Raw genomic sequence first — 23,649 nt, 5'->3', positions numbered from 1 at the left:
GCTGAACACAAGATGTTTTTATTGAAATTAAAAAAAGAATAAAAGGCATTAAAGGTTCAGTGTGTAGAATGTAGTGACACCTAGTGGTGAGGTTGCATGTTGCAGCTGAACACCCCTCACCTCACCCTCCCCTTCCAAACATGAAGGAGAACCTGTGGTAGCTTCAGTTGTCCTAAAAACTCAAAAGGAGTTTAGTTTGTCCAGTTTGGGCTACTGTCAAAAACATGGCGGCCTAAATCTTCCACACTGAACCTTTAACAGAGGCAGAAGGAAAGAGCGACCCGGTTAGAATGCAGTCAAATATATGTAATCAATCAAAATGCATCATGCATCATATATAATAGAAGTGGGCCAGAGTTCTAATAAATAATCACCATGGGTCTAATATACTGCTCCGATTCCCGTTCTTCTGAAATATCATACAACGTCTAATCTGCGGCGGCTTACACGCGAACGCATCGCCAACCTTGAATGCAACAGACCAAACAAACTCTGATTGCGCGCTGATGTCAGAGACGTTCTCATGTAACCCGCCGCTCGAGCTTTCTGACCGACCCCAGAAAAGAACGGCGAGTTCTTCCAGACTGATGACGGGGGTCGGCTGGGAGAGACGGAGCCGAGAGGGGAAATTTAAAAGCATATTTGGGATGAGACGGAGGAACCGGGGGCTCGGGTTGAACCGGGGGAGACGCTGGACGAATGGGAACAACAACAGAGGGCTGCGGCCAATAGCTGTCTGTCTGACAGATGGAGGGAGGGAGGGGAGGGAGGAGAGGGGGGAGAGAGAGAGAGAGTCCGGCAGCGAAGAACCGGAGGAGATAAAGCAGATAAGGAGGAGAAACTCATCCAAATCCTCTCTCTCATCCTTCCTGTCTCTTTCTTCATTGCCCAACCTCTCTACCCTCACTTTCTCAGCTCTAATCCCTCCATCCCTCTTTTCCTCCTCCTCTATAACTTCACCATCCTTCTCCCTGCATGTCACCTTTATCTCTTCTTTTTATCTACCTTCATATCTGCTCTTTCTCCCTATCTCTCTGTGTGTTTCCTCCTCTGTCTTATCTCAGTCCTCTGCACTCTTTCTCCACACACTTGGCTGCAGCTCTGATTACATTTACATGCACACGCGAAACCCGGTGAGAGGGAGAAACATAGGACGTTGCACAATATGTTCACATGTAGTCTGGTTACTGTAACATCTGTGTGTAGATGCAGCAGGTCAATGATCAAAGTTCTCCCCTAAACTGAGCTGATTGTTTTATTTTACTTTATTTATTCTTGGTTAGTTTAATAAAGCCGAAAGATACAAGTTTGAAAACAAAGACAAAAAACAATCTGGGGGACAGGAAGTTAGAAAGTTTACGAGACATCTGTAGCTTTTGCTCGTCTCTGCTCGAGGCTCCGCTAGCTGCTGCCAATCATACACAGTTGAATTGCTTTGTGGGTAATGTAGACACATCTCTGGTTCTACTGCGTCAGTTTCGATCGTTTGAAAGGATGAAGCAGTGTGAAGCTGAATTGGTGAAACTATTCTTTGAAATGATAGTTTCAGGGTTAGGGTGCAGTTTGCACGTTCTACCCGTGTCTCTGTGTCTGTTTTCTCTCGACTCCGACTTCCTCCCACTGCGCAAAGACATGCAGATTTGGGTTTAGGTGAATGTGAGACACGATTCAAGTGACAGTAAAAAGCCACCAGGTTACTGACAGTAGCTTCGTGTGTTCACCTCGTTCCTTCCTTCTAGTTTCTTATCCGTCTCATCTCTACCACACTTCCTTTTCTTTCTTCTCTCTCCCACTTGACTCCCTCACTATCACACCATCCTGCTCTCTCCCCCTTAAATACTGCTCCTTACCTCTCTCTCTTCACTCTCTTTCACATGCTCGCTCGCTCAACCCCCCTCGCCCTCCCTCACCTCCCTCCCTTCCTCCACTCTCCGTCCAGAGGTAACACATCCCAGGCCACCGGCGCCGTCTCCGGGGTACGAAGCACCTAATGGAAACCTGGCGTCTGGCCACATACTGTAAATACCGTACAATTTATGGACAGCGCCGAGTGAGAGAGGGGGAAAGGACAGATGGAGGGGAGGAGAGGAAGGGAGAGAGAGAAAGAGGAGTGTTGCAGAGATGAGGAGATACTGCAGGACGGAAGCAGACAAGCGAACCAGAACGCTCATTTGAGGGCCCGGAGAGGAATGAAATGAAATAAAGAGTGGAGTGAGATAAAAGCAACAGTAAAACAGGCTTATGGACAGAGAGAGAGAGAGATGGAGGAAACAGGTGAGCGGGAGGAGACTGGGAAAAGAGATAAACGAAGAAACATGGAAAAGAACAGACACAGAGGAGGACATTGTGCCAAAGAAGTTTAGTGTCTGAACCACAGACTTTATATGAAGATGGACGACACTTCCCCACTTTCTCCTGTCCAACAGAAATGAAGCCAAAGTATCCTGGACACGAGCGCGGCCAACTTGCACTGTTTGACTTTTGGAGGCAGAGTCTGGGCAGCAGTGATTAGAACCTGACTAATGAACCATTATCGTCTCTCGTGCTTTCAGACACTGAAGTCTGGACATTTTCCTGAAACTTTCCAGAGGGGATTTAGTCTGAAAAAGCAAATGTCCGAGACAGTTGCTCCGGACATCTTCCACAACGTTTCCTGCAAGCCCCCTGGTAAAATGTCTGAAAACAGTAAAAAATGCATAAAATTCACAGCGATAACATTTCTATCGTGTTATACTTTGACACTCCAGCGATTTTCAAAGATCCTCAGTTTGATTCTAGTAAATAAAGTCGTACATTGTCTGTAATCAACAGGATAAAACAACCTGACAACTGATAATCTACGTCCTCATGGGTGTAACAGTTCATCTCCAGTTTTCACATGCGATGTGTGCGTCAGGTCGACCGCACGTCAGTAAACACTTCTGGATTTGTGACATGACACCTTGTCTTTATGTGGCGAGGAGGCGTGAGACAATGCAGTGGACAAATTCCTATCATTTCACGGTGTATAATATCAGAAAGCCAAGTAAAGTCAGCCCCTCAGGCACAAAGGACGTAAATTAAAGAAGCGCTTTAAGAGCGACGTGCAACTCAACCCTGCTATCTGAACCAGATTTAGCAGGTTAGGGGATTTAAAGGCCTCCAGCCTCCGGGTTTAGTGACAACATCCTTCCGACCTGCCAATCATCCCGAGTGCAAATCAATCACGAGCCTCCGTCCATCGAGGAGCCAGATGTGCAACGCGACTCCGCAAACTCTCACCCCTCCCCTGTTCCTGTTGCAGACTCGATGGAGTCATTGTGAGAAAATCACAATACGGAGTCAGATTAATTGAAAGGCGCTTTTGTCACGAGCGTCTGTGGAATTAGAAGCCAATGTTTTGACTCACACCTCCGTGCTGTGTTTTTTTCCGCCTCCCTCCCTCCCGTCCTTTCTGTACGAGACCCAGTTATTATCTTTTACTGTTGTTTTCTGAACTTTACAAGGGGCCTCTCAGGCTCTGGCCCTTTGATGGGGTGGAGAGGAGGGTGCGGGGGACTTCTCAGACACAGAAACTCGAGGGAGACGAGGAGTACGTTTTAAAAGGAGGAATAAATGGGCTTGTTATACAGCTGCCAAATGAAAATATTAAAGCCAGACTGCACGGTGGAGGATGATTATTTAAAAATGAAAAAAAAAAAAAGAAGAAGCAATGCTGGTTAAACAAGAGAAATGTCAAAGAGAGGAAGAGTTTCTTGTCGCAAAACAAGCAAAGGATTAAGAGTGAACTTTGGAATTTATTTACATGTAAATACAACGTAAATCGAAAGAGCCGCAACGTGCAGAACTCAAATCTCCAGATACGTGATCTGAGAATGTTTCCGAGGAACTCGAGGCGTGTATTCATCCGGCACCACTGGAAGTTTCTTATATAAAATGGATTAGAAACAAATGTTTGCACTCATGTGGATATAATCAAGTCCGGGGCTCTGCGGCTGGCCTTTCAGCTGAGCTGTGCTAGGGGAAAAAAAAAAAAAAAAAAATTCCAAACTCAAACTCACTCCTGTCTCTTGTTTCCAGGAACCGGCCGCAAGGACTGAACGTCTCCGGGTGAGCTCAGTGCAGAGCGCTGCAGAGCGAGAGAGGGGGGGGAGGCAGGGCAGGCGGGTGGGGGTGAAGGGATAGGAAGGACGTTTCTTCTTCTTCTTCTTCTTCTTCTCCTCTTTCTCTCTTTTTTATTTTGGTTGCTGGCAGGAGCCATCAGCGACCCAATCTGCTTTCAATTACCGGTGGAGGATGATGTTAGCCCTCTTCCTGTCCGTTATGTCTTACACATGCAAACTCCAAAACATCCTGGAGTCTCACCACTGTCCTCTCATCCCACCGAACCCCACCATCATCCCTCGCTCCGCTCGTTCTCCCTGCGTTCGCTGAGAGCAAAGTGATTCATCTCCGTTGCAGCGGAGGGTAACATGGCCACGGGGTCATTTCCACTCCTCCTCAGCCTGACCCCTAATTTTTAAGTGCGGGTGATTCCGTGGTCAGCGGTCCGAAGAGGGTTTCGGGGATTTTGCGAACGTTAGAGCGAAAAACAGGGTGATGAGCTTTTTCGTTTTTCTTGTGGTGATAAGTGACGATTCTGTTTGTTTTGTGCTTTAATTAAAAAAAAAGGCAGCCTAATCCGAACCAGTCTGCTTCCTCCCGAGGCAACGCAAGAGTCTGACTGCAGCTGGGACACGACTAATGCTGATTACAAACATGGGATCCAATGCAGATGGTGTCATTAAAGATGATGCTATAAACTCGGCAGGCATGTGAAGGGAGGGTCTCCACGATCCATGTGCCTCTTAATGATTTTCTTTCTCGACTCGCATGATTTTCTCCTGAGTCGTCTACGACGTGTCGCAGTCGAAACGTAACCACATGTTCTTTCCTCTGTCTCTTGTTTGTTCTGCAGCGGGGGACCAACTTCCAAACTCCATGTATTGGTCACTTGTGGTTCGGGGCGCCGTTGCCAAGTCTTTGACCAAGTCCTCTAAAATGTCTTATGAAACACAAACTTTTTGATTTCTTTACATGGACTCCTCATTAAATTCGGATGTTTTATTAGACGCTGCAGCTTTATATCATCAGTGAGACTCGGAGGTTTTCACATGAGGAGAACTTCAAAGTGAATGTGTGTTTTGTTTGGACGCTGCTCAGATGGAGGATCTGCATCTTTTATTGCTCTTTGTTATGTCTTTTTCTAAAAAAGGTGCTAATAAACTTCTCCGACTTGGACGCTGCTCTCTGGAAATGTTTCAGATGTTTAATTGTGTTGTCTTTTCTAGAGAGGTGCTACTAAACTTTTTCCTACTTGTTTACTCACATCTTTCGACCGGTTGCTTTTCTCTCGGGCCTCTTGGCGAACACGCAGACAAACTCGGGCAAGATTTCAGAACCATATCCGTCTTTTTCTGGGCCTGGAAAGCATCCCTTTCTTCTAGATTACGTCTTTTTTCTTTTGCTCCTTGAACGACTTTTCCAAGGGTCCGGTATCGATTGCAGGACGTCAGAAACCTCACCAGCATTCTGACCACAGGAACCAGGTCTGCATGTTTTTACTCTGACATGTTCTGAAGCCAAAAGCTCGATTTGTATTAGAGAGTTGACCGATGTGGAGAGTATACCAATGTGTCTGTGATGGGCTCATATCGGTGGATTGTTTAAAAGTTGATGGTTTTTCTAAAACATTAAGAGATGGTGTGAGGATGCATAAAGCAGAGGTACAGAGGGAGTTTACCTTGGGCACGTCTATAGAAACCTCCCTCATGGCGCTGGGCTTCACGGCGGACATGGCCCACTGGAGGTCCTGCAGTGTGACGGTCACCGTCCCCATCAGCTGCTGGTCTGATGGTTGGTGGGAACCTCCCAGTGCTCGTCTCAGTGCATGTAAACCTGCAGACAGAGAGTTCACACATGTTAGAAATCTCAGTGGATCAGAGGAAAGGGAAAAACAAAATCCACAGAGCTGCTGTGTGCGAGGAGGCAAAAGTTCAGAAAATCTGTTTCACTCCAAAAACAACAAGACAACAGGGATGAAAAGAAGTCAGTTATAACAGAGTTTATATAAAAAAAGCTTGTTTCAGAAGTGATCCAACCACAAGACGCTGTGACAGAAGAGGTGAATCACATAGAAAACAAAGGGCTGTGATTTGAGGCATAAAAAAGGGACGTGAAAGTTGTGTTTGTTTGCCTAGAGAAGCATCGCCAGTGTTGTTGTGGCTTGGAGGTGGTTTTTCATTTTTTTTTATTCCAAACCCACTTGCACTCAGTCCAACTCTGTACTCAAAGCATTCAGGCTTGTACACGCTGAGTTGATACATGCCTCGCGAACCCAAATCTCAAAATGAACACTAATTCCTTTCTGAAGGCGAAAATAATTGGGCCGGCATTATCGGAGAGAAAAGAGAGTGGGCCGAGAGGAAGGGAAGTGTAATTGAAGCGCTTAAGGTTTTGAATGCCTTTCGGTTTGGGAGATTTCTGCGTTTGAACAAAAAGAACATGGCAAAACAAACACTGGCGTGTCAAAATCAAGAATGAGCCTTTGTTTGAGAGTGACTCGCAGGTTGACCTGAAGGAGATGAACTCCCGGGCACAGACCGACCTGCAATGTGCTGAGGTGATGAATGAGTGCAGACACAAAGTGCTGCACACACCTCGGGATGAGAGAACTTAAAGAACTTCTAAGGCTACATTCAGACGAACGCCGCTCACACACATTGGGCATTTGTGTGAATGTAACCAGGAAGCAGATGCTCTTCTCTGCAGTCGGTTGCTTGGTTACAGAAAAATACCACAAACTAGAAACAACAATAGTGAAAAGTCACAACGAGGATTTGTCGGCGGCTGCGTTGCTGATCTGCTGCATCTCACATGCGTCTGTTGTTTGCACAGGAAGCGTGTCTGTGCTGCGGAGCGAGTGCGTGAGGTGTTTGGTGTGACTACTGTGTTTCTTCAAATCAAATAAAATGTATATAAAAGTATCTGCACACTACGGTATGAGGCCGTGCATCTTACGGTGCTGCAACAACAATAAAAACCTTGTGAAACCAAAATGCAGGATGTGTTGCAGATATCTATTTGTCTGTTTGTGACATATTCCACAGATTAACATCGAAATTGCGGTGAAAGATAATCTTCGTCCTATTTGTCCGAGGATGAAAACGAGAAGCCGTGCATGAAGAAGACGCTGATCAAGATGTTCTTCATATGTCAAAAGCAAACTCTGGAATATGTGTTGATGTACTACTAAGGATGTTGTTCTGAATTTGTATTATTCATCGGAATATGCTGTTAATCACAGGAATCTGTGCACACGGATTCGTTTTCTGTTTGCAATTTTCTCCCCTTTACATTACAGAACAGGGTCTGCAGGTGGGTCTGGTTGCAATATTGCAAACATTACTAAACAGCCTGGGAAGAATGTGTGAGAAAGGAAAAAAAGGGTTGGACAAACGTGGAAAAGAGGACCGTGCAGGAAACACCATGTGTATGTCAGCTTGCATCCAGCTGTGCAGATTTAACCTCTGCAGGTGGGAGGACAGGTCATCTCCGAGTGAATTACATGCAATGATTAGTAGTTATACAAAACCAGCCACAACCTTGTTTCCAAACCCAGAGCCGTACATTAGGCATACGACCAGTCCCGGTGCACATGTGCACACATCACACAGACGCACACACATAAACTCTTGGCTTCCTCTTCTGAGCTAAAAGGGGGTGGGGGGGGTTGTCTGAGCAGGAGTTGGGGTGGCGAGGGCTGGAGGAGAGCGGACGTGGTCCAGGGCTGGGGGCCAGGGAGCAGACGAGAGGGGATTTACGATCAGACAAGGCTGCATCCTGTTTATATTTTCCAGGACCCGTCCGACTGGGCGAGTGACGGACAGGCCGAGAGGAAAAGAAGAAGAGGAGGAGGAGGAGGAGGAGGAGAGACACAATTAATGCGAGCAGGTTCGTCCTCTGCGAGCACGCCAAGCCGAGGCCAATGTGTTCCCCAGTCCCGGCTCCCCCGACGTCTGATGTCTTTCTTTCACCCTCCATCCCAGTTCGCCCACCCTCCTCCTCCTCCTCCTCCTCCTCCTCCTCGCTCTCGGTCCCCAGTGGTCTTAACATCCCATCATTCCACCTGGCTTCCACTTCAGCTCTTCATCTGCGTTAATGCTTCAGACCGCACAAAAACATCTGGTCCGAGTGGAGGGGACGGGGCAAGACAGGACAGGATGTGGAAGGAAGCCGGGGCGAGGAGGGAGATGAGGAGCAGCAGCCACAACACCACGTGCGCTCACCCCGAAACGATCAGCTGCCTGCCCTGCGGAGGTGGAGGCCGCGGGCCGCTCCGCTGCAGGGATTACGATGGAAGAACCTGAGAAACTTAAAAACTTGTTCTAGGAAGTCAAGACGATCCCCAAGCGTAGATTTGTTTTATTAACAATGTGTTTCCATGATAATCCATCAAACAACTCCTGTAATCTCCGTCTGTGTCTCAAGAATCCTTCATGTTGTCGGCTTCACATTTGGCATTCGAGTATTGCTTCAGGCCAAAGGAAGTCTAGGGTCCAATTCGGTTGTGATTTGGATACTTTTCGATATTTATAAACTTTGAATAAAAAGGCCACCGGAGCTCTGAGGCAGCAGCGGCTGGGACTCATCAGCTTAAGTGATGTTGTCGATCACAACAAGAGAGCAGCAACTGCTTCTCCAGCTCAGGGTCCAGCCAACTGGTTTGTAGTGCATCGCAATCACTGCAGGTCACTTTTACAGTTTGAGGAAGAAAACTGCCTCCAGCGTCAACACAGGCCAAACAAACAGCCCACTGCAACCAGGTTGAGAACACACACGGCACCAGTTTAAAGAGACAAAGAGTACGTTTATTAATTAGAGTAAAGTCTTTGCTTTTTATGGCCTTTTTTCCATAATAGAAATTAAGAAAAGACGCCCGACTTCTCAATCCAGGACAGTAGAATCTAGACAGAATAAGGAAAACGGGGTCTTTTTAGAAACAAGGCTGCACAAAACCCCACAGACTCAAAGCAGGTGACAAACAATCATGTGCATCTGTCTGGAGTGAATGAAAGTCCTCGCTGACCGGAGGGGAAATTGGGTTCGTGGAGCCTGGACACCCGCAGGGCGGCGGAAACTGGATTCAGCGATGTGACTTCAACACTTTGCCGTAGGGATTCTCTCTCTCCTGACTGCTCTTGGCTGACTCCGTGTTCACATTTGGTTTAGTTATGAAAACATCCGATGGGAAGGGAGGTGGAAATAAAAAAAAGAGAAAAAGAGGCAACACAACACAATTTAATCTGAACCTTATGTGGACTCATTTTCCTCTTTCTTTCTTTCTTTCTTTCTTTCTTTCTTTCTTTCTTTCTTTCTTCTTTCTTTCTCTTCTCTCTCTCTCTCTCTCTTTTTCTGCACTCGTTTCCAGAATGCTTCGAATTCGCCAGGGATCTATTGGGAATTGAGTAAAAAAAAGGGGCCCCCTAAATGAACAAGAATGCACATTTGCAAAACATCACAACAAGGCCCAAACTAGGTATGAAGTCGTTTCACAGAGCTGAGGGGAGAGCAGGGGTCGGCTATTTGTGGTTTTTCCAACAGGGATGGTCTTAATTACAGCATCTGGGTTCAACACAGACCTTCCCCCAAATCAAGGCCTTGTCTTCAGGGGGTCACCTCCAAACTGCCCCCCCCCTCGACTAAAGAATCAAACCCCTAAATACGAAACATTACGCTCAAAGAAACTTCAACTTATGATGAGACCACAAGTAAAGTTAAGACAGGAATCCTCCTTTTTCTCAAAGGCTTTGATATTCGCCCGACGTTGAAGATCAACGAGCATCAAAAGATCCACAAATCAGCTTCTATCAGGGACCAGGGCCGGAGACTGGGAGGTGTGTGTTTGTTAGAGGCTGATCCGTTCACCCATTGGCTGATAAAATAAATAAATAAATAGGCTAAATCGACCAATAGGAGGCTTTCACAGACATATCAGGTTTTAGGTTTGTCGATGATTCAATTTCCTTAATCCTAGTTCTAGATATTTGGTTGTATTTGCCTTTTCTTTATAGTTATTCATGATAAAGTTTTGGGTTAAACTGTAAAATATCAAGCCTCAATTACATTTCTCTGTCATAAAGGTTTGGTGACGACATCTTAGGAATCTTTTCTAGCTGTTTCTTTAATATGTATACCATAAAATATTAGAAACTCGCAAACACTGACATCTGCCTCAAAAACCCTGTCAGGCTATAATAGTATTTTGAGTAGTAGTAGTAGAGTATTTTGACTGGTTTGTGTTTCTTAGAGCCTGATCTGTATCATGTAACTAAATGGAGAAGTGATTAATCCATGTAACCGTAAGTAAAACCTTAACTTCCAGTGCGGAGGAGAGAGAAACGAGGTGAGAGGTGCACGGAGGTTAAATTCCTGTCAGAGACGTCAAAAAGTGAAGCTCACAAAGCTCCACTGTCAAGACGCAGCAGCTCATCGCGCTGCGGAGACAGCGTGTAAAAAGAAATCAATCTGCACCTCGACATTTCGACAGGGGGAGAATCACGCCTGTGCATCGAGCGCCCGCACGAGCTCGAGCTGCAGCTCTGCAGCGACGCTGTCCTCAGATGAATTGTGAAATACTTTGGGCATTACACCATTACAAAACCACAGGAACGTTTTCATTACTCGCCGGGGCTTCCGGAACACTCTCTGCACCTGTATTTACAAAACCCAACATCTGTTCCCCGGAGCCGGAACAACCACAATAATATGTCCTCTTAAAGAGCTCGCAGACAAACACACACACACACACACACACACACACACACACACACACACACACACACACACACACACACAAAAAGACATATACATGTGCTCACACACTTCAAACATGCAGAAAACGTGAGCACACACACACACACAACCCAAACCTTAACCCTAAAAACATGTCTTCACCTTTATATTTCATGACTAACATAATGAGGATTTACATTTGTAATACCTAGACCACAGACACACACACACACACACACACACACACACACACACACACACACACACACACACACACACACACACACACACACACACACACACACACACACACACACACACACACACACACACAGCTGTCACTGAAGGTAAGAGCCGGGGTTAAGGAGTACAAGCAGCACATTTCCGGGTTTTATAAACAGAGGCCTCAAATAAACTTCACATGCTGATCCACCAGATATTTATGTGACTCGTCCTGAAAATTCCTCAAGTGTCTTTAAAAGGACAGACGAGTCGGGAAAAGCGCTTTATAAGGAGAGAGCGCGCCGCTGTAAACACCAGCGAGCATTCGGCACTGTTTGGCCCATTTGCTCTTCCGCCGCACAAATTATGTCAAACACACAAAACACAGCTCATTTTGTTTTTCTGCTCCTCGTTCCTACGCTGCGGCGAAGCCACTGGAGACGGTTTCCTGCATCTCGTCGGCCGCGAGGTTCAGTCGTTCAAATGCTCAAATGCCGAGTACTTTGTTTTCTCTGGGGGGGAATTTACACAAAGCGTGTTCAACCAATTCACTTTACATATTCACCACAATCATCATTTAGGCCGTTTAGTCTGAGTTGGAGAAGTGGACGCTGAACATCGAGCCAGATCTTTTTTCAAATGAAACAACCAAGAGGCTTTCAGCTCGGTGCAGAGTTGTGTGTTTATTATTCCACATAATCAATTTTAACTGGCTCTTTTTGTTCCAGCGGGCTTCCCCTGTTTAGAGAGGCTTGTAAACAGTGTGTCCGGATGTGGCACAAACCAAACAAGCACGCACGCACCCGCACGCACGCACGCACACCCGCCCGCCCGAGCAAACGTGTGCACTCACACACACCATTTGCACTGTTTAGACTGTGGAAATGAGTCATCCGCTCGCACCGGGATCAGTTGAACGCCAGCAGGACGACAGAGAGACGCCCTGAGTCTGCGAGGCTCCACGAGACCACATGATAGCTTCTAATACCACACGAAGCACCTGGAGGGATTCATTATGAAAAGATGTTTTGTGTAATCTGCACTGAGCTGGGAACGGGGTCAACGCAACGTGTGGGTAAACAGCATCAGAAGAAATCAGCACATATGTGGTTCTACTGGAGGAAAACATCTCCTCAGAGATCTAGTGAAACGACAAAACAACCCCCTCTGTGGTTCGGTCTCAAACTGATCCTGCAAATTCTAACACAAGAGAACATTGTCCACTTAAGGATTCTTAAGAGGTCTGATCATGAGGTAACATCATCTTCTGTTAATAAGGAAACAATAATTTGCGAATCTCTAATCCTTTTAATTGTCTCATGAGCCTTTATCTTGGGATTTCCTGAGGGAGCCTGATCCCTGGGCTTGTGTTTTTAATCTGGTTTGTTTGCTCGTCTGTGAGTGAGCAGGATTATGCAAAAACTACTCGACGAATTACCATGAAACTTGATGGAAGGATGTGGTGTGTGTCGCGTGTTTCCTCGGTCAGCCTGGATCGTTGCACCGATAAGTTGATCGGTAAAAGATACGAGGGGAAATCTATTGAACAATAACCTCGAAAATAAGTATTAACGCATTAATCGTTTTGTTTTGCGGACCAGACTCGGAGCCGCGGTGCTGCACGCCTGCACGACGTCTCCATCCAGTCAGCCAGTCCAGTAACGGCGTCGGTGCTGACACGCGTCCGACTTAAAGCCCGTGCAGCCAGACTGACGTGACGAGGAGCTCCATCACGAACGCTGTCAGGAAAATGTTTATAAATACAGCAGCTGGTTGTGCAGGCTGTACATCTTTCTGCTGCGACTAACACGGACCAGTAGATCATCTTAGTGTGTACGTAAATCTGTCATAGACCTGCGAGGAGCCGTGATGAAAGCCATGTCCACTTCACTGAGACCGAGAGGAGCGAGACGACTGGACGTCAGGATCCACGGCTGCAAAGAGACCGAGGAGGAGGAGGTGGTTTCACTGTCACTGAATCTGTTCGTCCTTATCTATCTATCTATCTATCTATCTATCTATCTATCTATCCAGTTTTGATCAGGTCTTACTTTGCAGTTTAAATCAATGAATCATTGTTTGTGAGTCTACCTGCTCTCAGCCCTGCAGACATTACATTCAATGCTACATAACATTCGCCCACTAGGGGTCATCCTTCCAGGGTTACTGCAGTTCAGATGTGGTGGAGCGTTGACGTCTCCTCCTGCAGCAGTGAACAGTGAAGAAGCTCATTATGAACTTTATCTATTTTACACTGGAAACACTATTTTCTACACAAACTACACCGTCGTCAAACAGAGATTCAAATAACAGAACTAAGGAATTTCCACTCTGCCAAATTATGTTCAGTTTTACAATGGTTTTAGATAATATATTGCACGATACTGCAGAGGAACACCACCTCTGAACACTAAGAATCAGCTCCCATCACTATTAATACCGACTTTAGGTCTTTTAACTTTACAGAACTTTTACATTCACAAAGAAAACAACCGTTATAACATATTAGAGGAAAGAAAAACTGAAAAAAGCATCATATGTCTCCTTTCAAGTATTCTGGGAACTTCTTTTGTGGCCTTATTAGGAGATTTAATGTTTTTTTCCGTTAGTCCGTTATACGTCATTCAACGAGCAGCATAGATGTTGTTCAGTTAACGTTCCAACAAACTCTGACTTTAAAATCACTATTTTAACCTGAAGCATTTTTCTGTCAGATGACTCCACACACAGTTTTGCGCGACGTAAACTCTGCATAAACACATTTCGCAGGAGAAAGCGCAGTCAGGTAAACATGGCGGCTCCTTCTTAAAACTGGAGACGCATTCCTGCTCCTTTCTCTCCAGGTTTTAAAATCCTTCCTTTCATTAAGGGATCACGGCGTTCAACCTGGATTCCCTCGGTCAGTGCACACGATGCAAAGCGCAGGTTTTCTTAATAATTCGTGCGCTCATTGGAGGCTTACAGGGGGATTTGAGGTGACCTTGATGAAACGGCCTCTAATGGATGTGGTATGGGCGCGCTCTTGCATTACATTACATTCGAAACTGGCCGATCGGCTGTAATTAAGCGATTATAGAATACATCTGTCGTCAAGAAGTTGTTTTCTGGGGCTCGGCGCAACTTTAACTGGACAAACAAAAAAACTTCCCTAATGACGTCAAGATTTCCATCCGTTCTTATGCACTCACGAAACACACACACACACACACACACACACAGACACACACACACACACACACACAGCCCCATGGCCTCGTCATCCTTCCCTTTGCTTTCTGCTGAGGTAAAGAATTGATTTAAATAGTCTTATTCTCTGATCTATAAGCAGGTTGGTATTGTACTAAAGGCAGGATGTTACCCCCCCCCATCCACCACCACAACCTGCTTCTTGTGTGTGTGTGTGTGTGTGTGTGTGTCATCGAGCCCCATAAGTGTGTTTGCGTGCATGCTTCTCTGCAGCTGTGCAAGGTGGATCTTGTGCGTGACCCCTTGCATGTCACAGCCGTCGCGGTATCACCCCCCTGGTTTGTATTTCTCAGGAAGCGGCCGCTCGGAGCGTACGTTCCCGCAGCAGCTCATTGTTACCTGAGCGGCAGAAAGGAAACAACTGCAGTTCCTACTCGACGTGTTTTTGTGGCTCGTTGGCTTTTGTTCCTTGCAATGAAAAGCACGGGAGGAAAAAACACACACGTCGACCCTGTGGGTACATGTGTGCGTTGTGTGTCTGTTTAATGTGCATTCAAGCTATGTGTGTGTGGGGTGAGGGGGCGCTGGAGAGGTGGATACACACACACACACACACACACACACACACACACACACACACACACACACACACACACACACACACACACACACACACACACACACACACACACACACACACACACACACAATTTACAACTCTTCATCTTCGCTCTCCACCTTCTATCAACAAAAGGATCAAATGCTTATGTGCTGGTAATGTTATAATTATCACCAGTTACACAAAACGTCTCAGTGTCTTTCAGCTCGTTGCTTTGGTTTGAATGTTTTTGGTTAAATTTCACCACTCTCATAAAAACGACACTGTCCGTCCACCGAGGCCCAACAGGCCCCTGAAAGTCAATCAAGCCTCCTTGCACCATGATTTAATTTAAACACTTTACTGTTCTCCAGGCTGATGCTGGAGGAAGTTCATTCTCCTTCTTTTATTTCTGGAGGTCGGCGAAACCTCCCTCATCTGGAAGTTAGTTCCCTGACTTCACATTAGAGAAGTTGAGATACAATCCCGACAGATAAATTAAAACCTGAGACCCCTTTTATAGAATTCACTTTTCACTTGATGGTGCAACGGATGTTATGTAAAGGTTTGATAATGACCTATATTCACTCACTTTTACATTATTGTCAATGTTAGTGATAAGGCTGTGACACATATACCTCAGATAGTTCGATGAATATTTAGTTCTGCCGATTTGTGGGACAGATATTTATCATTTGCATGAAGCCAGATTCTTTATATCTATTTCACATCCGTTTGTATTACATCTGTACTTTATAATACGTCTGAATGAGTCTACAGGCAGAAGGTGAAGCCTGAACGCAGCCTTAACTGACTTCTGAATCTGTTTGCTCGCCTGTGGTGTTCTTGCGAAGGCCTGTGTTTGTTCAGTGATTTGGGTTTGGAGATTTTTGGGGGAAGCGAGCACAGTCAACCGGGGTTGGGGAGGTTGTTGTCTCCCTCCGGGGCGCGAGGAGGTTTCTCAGAAAACACTGCCAGCCACGTCTGGACCTCTGCGGACAGTAAATCACGCTCTCCGCCGAAGCGCTTCCGCACAGCAGCCCTGGCTCCCTCCTCAGCTGGAAATGCAATACGCCACGTACCCCCGGCCCGGGGACCACCCAGCATGCACATGGGGTCACACACACACACACACACACACACACACGGAAAAACAAACGTGCATGTGCTCGTGCAATCACACACACCCCCACAATCAAACACATGTAGATACACACGTATACAAGCCACGTCGTGTTTGTCCTCGGGATGTGAGGTGGATGGTTTGTGGCGGTGGGAGTGAGGGGGCCGAGGAATTTCACAACAAGTGGTGGTTTCGGTGGTTTTCTCTCGCTGGGATCTGAAAACCACAGCAACTCCCGACTTCCTCTTTTGCAAAAATATCAAAGGCAGCTTGAGCGTCTGTGTTCAAAGTGAGTCGGACTCCAAGAAGACATCGAAAAATAGTTATTAAAAACTAATTTGGGAAGAAATGGGTCGCTAGGAATTGTGGTTTGGGGTCAGCGCTGCAGGCAGAGGTGCGGGGGCTCTGATTAGCCTAAAACGCTAATGCTCAGTAACGAGCTGTTATTCGTTTTGCCGTTTCTGTTTGTTGGTTGAACGCCCATGAGTCCATGAGGCAAACCAAACTGCTAAAAGATGGTGAGTGAACATTTTTCGGCCCGCTGCCACGTGCAGCTTCATTTTGGTTTCCCCAAACGATGTCGATTTCTGGGAGAGGAACGAGGCAAAAGAGCAACAACGATGTTTCACAACTGCTCCGAGGAGATGAGGATGTTTTTCTTGGTTTCTGCGGCATTTTTTATGATGCAGATTTCATGACTTCATCAACATCCATAGCCGAGTTTGTTAGTCACAGTATCTATCAGAGTCTAAACTCACATTTGAGAATATCCCTTTTAACTCGGGGCACCAGTCTGTATGTCCGCCCTGCAGCAACGCCCCTGTTCAAGCAACTTATAAAATGTATATAATAATTCAAGATGTGTTTTTTTTTTCTTAGTGGGACAGAGAAGTGATAAAATAAGAGGTCAAGTAAGTGACAGACAGTGTTTACTCGCCTGCTTCCTTGCAAACAGCTGCGAGGTCTGCGCCTACGTATCCATGAGCCGCATCTGCCAGCTGTACCAGCTCCTCTGTGGTGGCGCTGCACGGCACCCGGCTCAGCTGCTTCTGCAAGATATCTGCACGCTCTGCCGCAGCAGGAACTCCCACCTGCCACAACGGGAATAGAAAATCATTCCATGTTGGTGGAAACCTTCAAGGATTGTTTTTGCAGAGACTTTTTCAGCAGTGTGTGTCCGTTGTTCTCAATCTATGGATTTTAGCCACGACGAAGATCAAGCTGGGGAGTGTTGAATGAAAACTAGTGGCCTCCAGTGGGTAGTAAGAAGAAAATCGCTAGTTATCAATCTATTACAGGACATTGACCACGTTCCTCTGCGACAGGACCTGGTAATACGCACCTCCAGCTCCTTGTCAAAGCGTCCTGGTCGCCGCAGGGCAGGGTCGAGGGCGTGGGGCCGGTTTGTGGCCCCCAGGACCAGCAGCTGACCCGAGTGGCCCTCCTGGAAGGAAAGGAAACAGAGCAGAGAAGAGTTTTATTACGAATATTATGTTTTCAGCTCATTAAACAAAACCAGTCAATTAGATTTATATGAGTCAATAAGTGATCAAGCTGAGTCATGTTGCTGGAATCACATCAGGGACGGTGCAGTGCTTTGGTCTTAAAGCAACACTGTGGATGATTAGAGAAAGTTTCCTCCTTCGTTCCCACTCTTCACCCTGATCGTCTGTTCTCTGTAACTCTGGTGAGTCACAGTTCGATCTCCTGTGAGAAGAACTGAGTGAGAGTCACAGCTTCAACTGTCAGAATCAGCTCCAGCGAGTTGAAGAGCTGAACTGTGGATCAGTTAAAAAGACTTTAGAAGTTATTAAAAACCAGAGTTTATCTCTAATACTCAGCAGGAAACTTTCATTATATCTAAACAGAGTTTGGTGGATTTGTTACAGCCGCAGCTCTTCTGGTTCAGGAAGCAGAGGATCATGGGTAATATTGACTGTTCAATTGTTTTATTTCAGTTAGTGATTAGATGGGATCAAGAGATTGATAGACTTTGTTTTTTCTCTACGTGAAAACCACTCCATCGCTTGGACACTGAGAGAATGAATCCCCACGTGTGGCTGCAGGGGGCGCTGTTTCTCAGTTAAAGTCACATATTATTCATACATTTTTCAGAAAGAAGGCAAAACACATGTAAATACTCGACTAGTGCGAGACATTACGCTTTCCAGTCTTAATAACTTTGGAATGTGTAAAAATGAGGTTAAGGGAGTGAGTGATGAACACCAGGAAGTAACACAGCTGTGTATTTACTGTAACTTCATGACCACACATTTGTGACTCACTCCATCTTTCAGGGTTTCATATGTTTAAGAGGTTTGTGATTTTTTTTTTAAGCCTCAGAGAATTTTCTGACTCGAGTCTGATGCTGAACTGGACTCGTCTTTTTCCCGGGGTGGTCCGCCTGCAGAACGAGAAACACTTTGTTTTTGTTCCACCTTTCAGGCAGAAACTTAAACACAAATAAATTACAGTGCGGGTAAAAAAAAAAAACCCGCTGAGGAGCAGGAGCAGGAAGCGATTTCTTTACATTCCATTACCCAATCAGAGCTGATGACCTTGAATCCTCTGGTCTGGAAAACAGACGGGAGCGGGGGGGGGCAGGCGGGGAGTCGCTGTATCTGCGTAACATCACCGATCCGAATGAGGCCTCTTTTGCCAGGGGACACAGAAATGTACTTGGCTGATAAAGTTATGGCAAATTGGCAGGTCATGGCAACCTTGGGTGATTTCTTTCCCAGGCTCCCACTGGGCGTGCGTGTGCGTGTGCATGTGCATGTGCATGTGCATGTGCATGTGCATGTGCATGTGCGGGGAAGGGATCATCCTTTTTCTCATCAGACGCTCAAAGTGCGCTCGGTGGACAAACAGCGCCCCAGAGACACAGCCCACAGTGTCTGAAGGGCGTCCAGCGCAGAGATGGTTTCTACAAGCTGTGTTTCCGATGAGGACGTTTCCGATGGGGACGTTTCCGATGAGGACGTTTCCGATGAGAACGTTTCCTCACGGAGACGCGTTCTGCTGCCGAGAGACTCACTGCTCGGGGTCCCGAACAAGCAGCTGCTGGACAGTGTAACACAGACCATCTTGCAACAGTCTTTTTTTCGCTGTTAAGAAAACATCGTCGCATGATGGCGTGAAGAGAGAACAGCCCGATTCGAAAGGACGCACTGATGTGGCGCGTAGAAAAACTTAACGATTATTTTAACCAGACCAGAGAAGATGTGGTTTAAATGGAATAACTTGTATAAAAACTAGAATGGCACTGAGTCGAGCACAAACCACCGCCAAGGCCCAACTGTGCCCTTAAATTCAATCAAGCCGCACCAGATAGCACAGACTTGATATCACCCACTAAATATACCTGAAATCTCTCTCTGTCTGTCAGTGGCTCGTAGATCTTAAGAACCGTTCTTCTTATCAGCGTCACACGTGGCCTGTGTATTGTTAAGGCCCCAGTGAAGTGCGACTTGGACACGTGATCCGTTCAATACTAATACACTCTGAATAAACAGGCGACCAGAGCTGTGCAGCAGCGGCGGCTGGGATTCGTCAACGTCACTTACGAAAAACAGTGCGTTCAACAACAGTGACAACGGATGCTCCAGTTCTGGGTTCCGCCTGCGGAGTTCAGCTTCCCTGAGCTTTGAAGGAACAGGTGAACGTCTCTCAGTGCTGCAGCCGTGACGCTTTATTTCTTTTCTTCCATGTCTCATCCTTGGACCAAGTTTCATGATCATTTGTTCAGTCATTTTTTGCGTAATCGTGCTGATAGTATTCTTAAACGACTGTAAATTAATCTACTAACTCAAATGTTTGCTGTGGGATTTCAGGGGTTTAGTCAGGAATTAAGAGATCGTTCACAGTTCCGCTTAAACTAGTGCTGACACATTTCTTTTCTTTCCAGAGGAAACTTACTGAGCCGATCCCGTCCATCAGAGTCAGGAGAGAGGCCACGACTCGTTTCTCCACCTCGTTCTGCGCCCCCTCTCTCTTCGGGCACAGAGCGTCCAGCTCGTCGATGAAGATGATCGCAGGTTGTCTGTCAAACCAAAGATCAACGTGAGAAACGTGTTTATTCACAGACGATCAAAATGACCAATCGTGAGACTGTAGCAACCAAAATCACAAGTTAATGAAGTTTAACAAGTTTACCTCTGAGACGCTTCAGTAAATATCTGCCTCAACCTCGCTTCTGTTTCCCCGTAGAACCTGAAAGAATAGAGAGTTTAAATGATAAATATATCTTTAATTAAATGAAATGACTTCACATGCTGTTTATTCATAAAAGATTCAAATCCAACCACATATTCCTCACTTGCTCATGATCTCGGGGCCGTTGATCACCGTCATGTGAGCTCCCACCTCATTGGCTATGGCTCGTCCAATCATAGTCTTCCCCGTGCCTGGGGGGCCATACAGAAGAACCCCTCTGGGAGGTGGGATCCCTGCAGTGAAAACAGAGTTAACTCTCTTCTAGCTCGTGTCTGTAACTCCACATCGTGACGAGAGCATCGTGGGCATCTGGCGGCCAAATGTTTGAAAGTGCACTGATGAATGGCGTCGTGCTGCCTGACCCACCGTAGTTTCTGAACAGCTCAGGGTGTTTGAGAGGAAGCTCGATGGTCTCTCTGATGACATCCATCTGGCTGCTGAGCCCACCAATCATGTTGTATGTGACCTTTGACCTCTTGGCTTCTGCATCTGGATCCTCCCGCCCTGCTCTGTGTCTGAAACTCACTTTCGTGGAGCAGGAGAGCGAGTAGAAGGTGTCGGTGTTCAGTGCACCACCAGGGGGAGCTGTGGGGACTTTCCCTGTCTGCTCTGGTTCGAGTGAGCTCTCCAGACAGACAACGTTGTCTCCTGACCCTGCAGGAGGATTCTGGGAGTTGTAGGAGGGACTGCAGGGAGCAGGAGATGGGGAGAGGGAAAGGAGTGGGATGGGTCGGCGTGGGGTGCTGGCTGTAGGACCAGGCTGTCCAGGCGTGCCCGGTGGCCCCTCGGCGCTGTTATCCTCCACTGTGAGCATGCTGAGCTGCAGGGAGAGGTCGGCTGACGTGGAGTCCAGCACAGAGTGGATCACGGACGACTCCTCAGTGTCCGGACCTGGTTCTGCAGGAGGAGCTGGTCTCTGGAGGGTGACACCGTCCTCACCTCTGACGGATTCGACCCGGAGACTGCATGAGCGGCCAAAGTAGGTCAGGGAGAGGACGTTTCCTGGAAGAACGATGTTCCCAGCTGCCACGAGAGAAACACACCAGGAGACTTGTACCAGCTCAGGACACGGAGCAAACTAAATCACAGTATTCTTTCTGTATCGATGAAAAATAACTTTAACGACAGAGACATTAAAAACTGTGCATGAAGCCCAAACAATTATCTTTAAAAATAAAACCTACTTTAAAGCCCAATGGACAGAGCGCTAACTGAACTTTAATTAAGACCTACGTAAACTTATTTAAGACCTAGTACATCATATTTTTGAGTAAGTAAGACTATTTACAGGTTGAAGACAGTTTCTGCAAGTAAAACACAGATTATAACCAAAAAGCAGAAGCTGACAGCAAATCAAAACATGAACTTACCCAAAGATCTCAGGAGGAAGTTGTTGAACTCATCAGTCTCTGGTGCGTTGTCTTTAGACCTGAACGAGACCAAAGATAAATACATAGGATGACTAAAGATAAGCACAACAGAACAGTAATAACATCACATATAAAACAGATGCACAGTAGTTTAACACTTAGACTGTTGACTGTAGATTGACTGTAGCTGCAAAATACAGCCAGCAGATGGCAGCATAACCTTAAAAACGAAGCTCTGAGCCAGTCTGTGTCTTTAGATTTATTTTTAAAAGATACACAATTATATTTCATGTCCTCTTGTTTCTTTTCACGACATCACATCAACTTTAACAAGATCAATTTGCTTCAATAAGACACCTGAGTTTGTGCACTGTGACTCTTAAATATCTTGTTTAATACGGAGCGAGGGGCTTTAAGTCAGTGAGAACCAGCTGATCTTTACCTGTTGGTGAGAACCACCTCTTCAGCCTGAAGCACGGCTCCTGTGATCGGCTGCAGCGTCACCGCGTCGCCCGACTTCACTCCCAGGTTCGTCTGGGCACTTTTCTGAAGACCGACTTTTCCACCTGGAAACGTTGCGGCCGGCCATCCCACACACACCTGAAGGAAGAGACAGAGACATGTTCAGTAACATAATACAAATGGTTCAGGCAGCTAAAGGTCAGGCAGGGTGGGGGGTGGGGACCTCTTGTTGTCCTGTGGGGGCCGTCAGTAGAACCGGTCTCCCGATGCAAACACCGGCCGACTTCAGTGAACCGAGGCTCAGTTGGGCCAAAGTTGATCTGCAGGTTTTGGGTGTTTTGTCATCAGCTGTGAAACAAACAAAAAAAGTGACAAAATTATGATTTGAAATCAGGAAGTTGAAAAACAACGAAGGGGTCGAAAATCACATCGAGATAAAACTTGTTTTATTTCAGTCAATATCACGATAGATGTTATATTATTGTTTCTTTTATGTTTAAAAACAAATTTTACAAATTGGAGGTAAATTAATTATGTGTTCCATCTCCTCTGTGTGTTTGCACAACACATAAATATTATATCAATATATATTTGTAATATTTTTAAAGTAATGTCAAAAATTAAAAGAAGAGACAAGGTTGAGATTAATTAAAAACAATAACATACATATTTACGTGTGTTTATGTTTACTGAGCGTGTATTAAACTACTTCCCTTTTGCTGCTGTAACATAATAAAATCTACTTTTTATTTATTTATACTTTTTATGTAAATAGGCAATAATGACAAATCACAATTTGCATGTGAAGGTTTAACAATGTGCAACATCCATCTCATCCTAAGCCTTAAAACACCATTAAAAACAGGTTTTAAACAGTTTTTGTGGCATAAAACTTCCTCTGTGTGTTTCCTTGTTGTAGTAGAAACAGAAAAACAACACAAAGAGAGAATTTCATACTAAATAAGAAGAAGATATTGATTGATTTGTCTGTGTCACAGCTGAAAAACCCTTTCGGCCTCAGTCTGTGTTTCAGGTTCAATCCCATCAGCTTGAACTCAGAGAGAATCTGCATCAGGTGTTTTGTATTCATCCAGATGTTTACACACACACACACACGCACACACACTTGTAAATGAGTGTGACTCTCACCCTTGTCGATGAAGTCAATGACAGTGAAGAAGCAGCTGGTCCTGCAGCTTCCTGCCTCGTGTCCCGGGGTCTGGACGCTGGACGAGTCGCTCGAGCTCAGGGGGAGAGAACTGTCTCCTTCACTCGTCCTCTTCGACTTGCTTTTACTTTTCTTTGACGACATGTTGACGGTGCACGTCTCCACGTGAGAGGGAGAACATGTGTAAACACGGAGGAGCAGCGCCGACAACTTCCTGGTTACACCGAGGCCCCGCCCTCCCCGTTACCGTAAACACCCGGCGCATCTGCGTGGAAATCTCCTGCAGGCAGTTTTCATTTAGATCAATTACATTTTTTAATGACAAAAAAGTAAACGATTAAGAAAAGTTACATATTAATGAATTAAATGTGAATTTCCACTGAGAAATTGTGTAATTTTATATCTGCCTTGTTTTCACCAGGCAGCAACACACAATAGAAAAACATTAACGATATTAAAAACATAAATAAGACACATTCGGAAGATATAAAAA

At 45.8% G+C, this 23,649-nt stretch overlaps 1 protein-coding gene across 1 annotated transcript in view; it reads right to left on the bottom strand.

Annotated features, from left to right (window-relative positions):
- spata5 (spermatogenesis associated 5) overlaps positions 1 to 23,649 on the bottom strand; it is a 97,645-nt gene that overhangs the window by 73,445 nt on the left and 551 nt on the right. Inside the window, exons 2-12 of the mRNA XM_035161052.2 lie at positions 23,138 to 23,436; positions 22,212 to 22,336; positions 21,969 to 22,126; positions 21,527 to 21,585; positions 20,523 to 21,179; positions 20,260 to 20,389; positions 20,097 to 20,153; positions 19,860 to 19,983; positions 17,284 to 17,385; positions 16,879 to 17,032; positions 5,762 to 5,916 (exon numbers count right to left, since the gene is read on the bottom strand). Of these exons, the coding sequence (XP_035016943.2) occupies positions 5,762 to 5,916; positions 16,879 to 17,032; positions 17,284 to 17,385; positions 19,860 to 19,983; positions 20,097 to 20,153; positions 20,260 to 20,389; positions 20,523 to 21,179; positions 21,527 to 21,585; positions 21,969 to 22,126; positions 22,212 to 22,336; positions 23,138 to 23,300 (1,884 nt within the window). The 5' untranslated portion in view covers positions 23,301 to 23,436. The remainder of the gene's footprint in view (positions 1 to 5,761; positions 5,917 to 16,878; positions 17,033 to 17,283; positions 17,386 to 19,859; positions 19,984 to 20,096; positions 20,154 to 20,259; positions 20,390 to 20,522; positions 21,180 to 21,526; positions 21,586 to 21,968; positions 22,127 to 22,211; positions 22,337 to 23,137; positions 23,437 to 23,649) is intronic.

Source organism: Hippoglossus stenolepis, chromosome 7, assembly GCF_022539355.2.
Source record: "Hippoglossus stenolepis isolate QCI-W04-F060 chromosome 7, HSTE1.2, whole genome shotgun sequence".
In the NCBI taxonomy this organism is placed as follows: domain Eukaryota; kingdom Metazoa; phylum Chordata; class Actinopteri; order Pleuronectiformes; family Pleuronectidae; genus Hippoglossus; species Hippoglossus stenolepis.
Note: the sequence above shows the minus strand (reverse complement) of the source record. Positions and strands in the feature narration are given on the sequence as shown.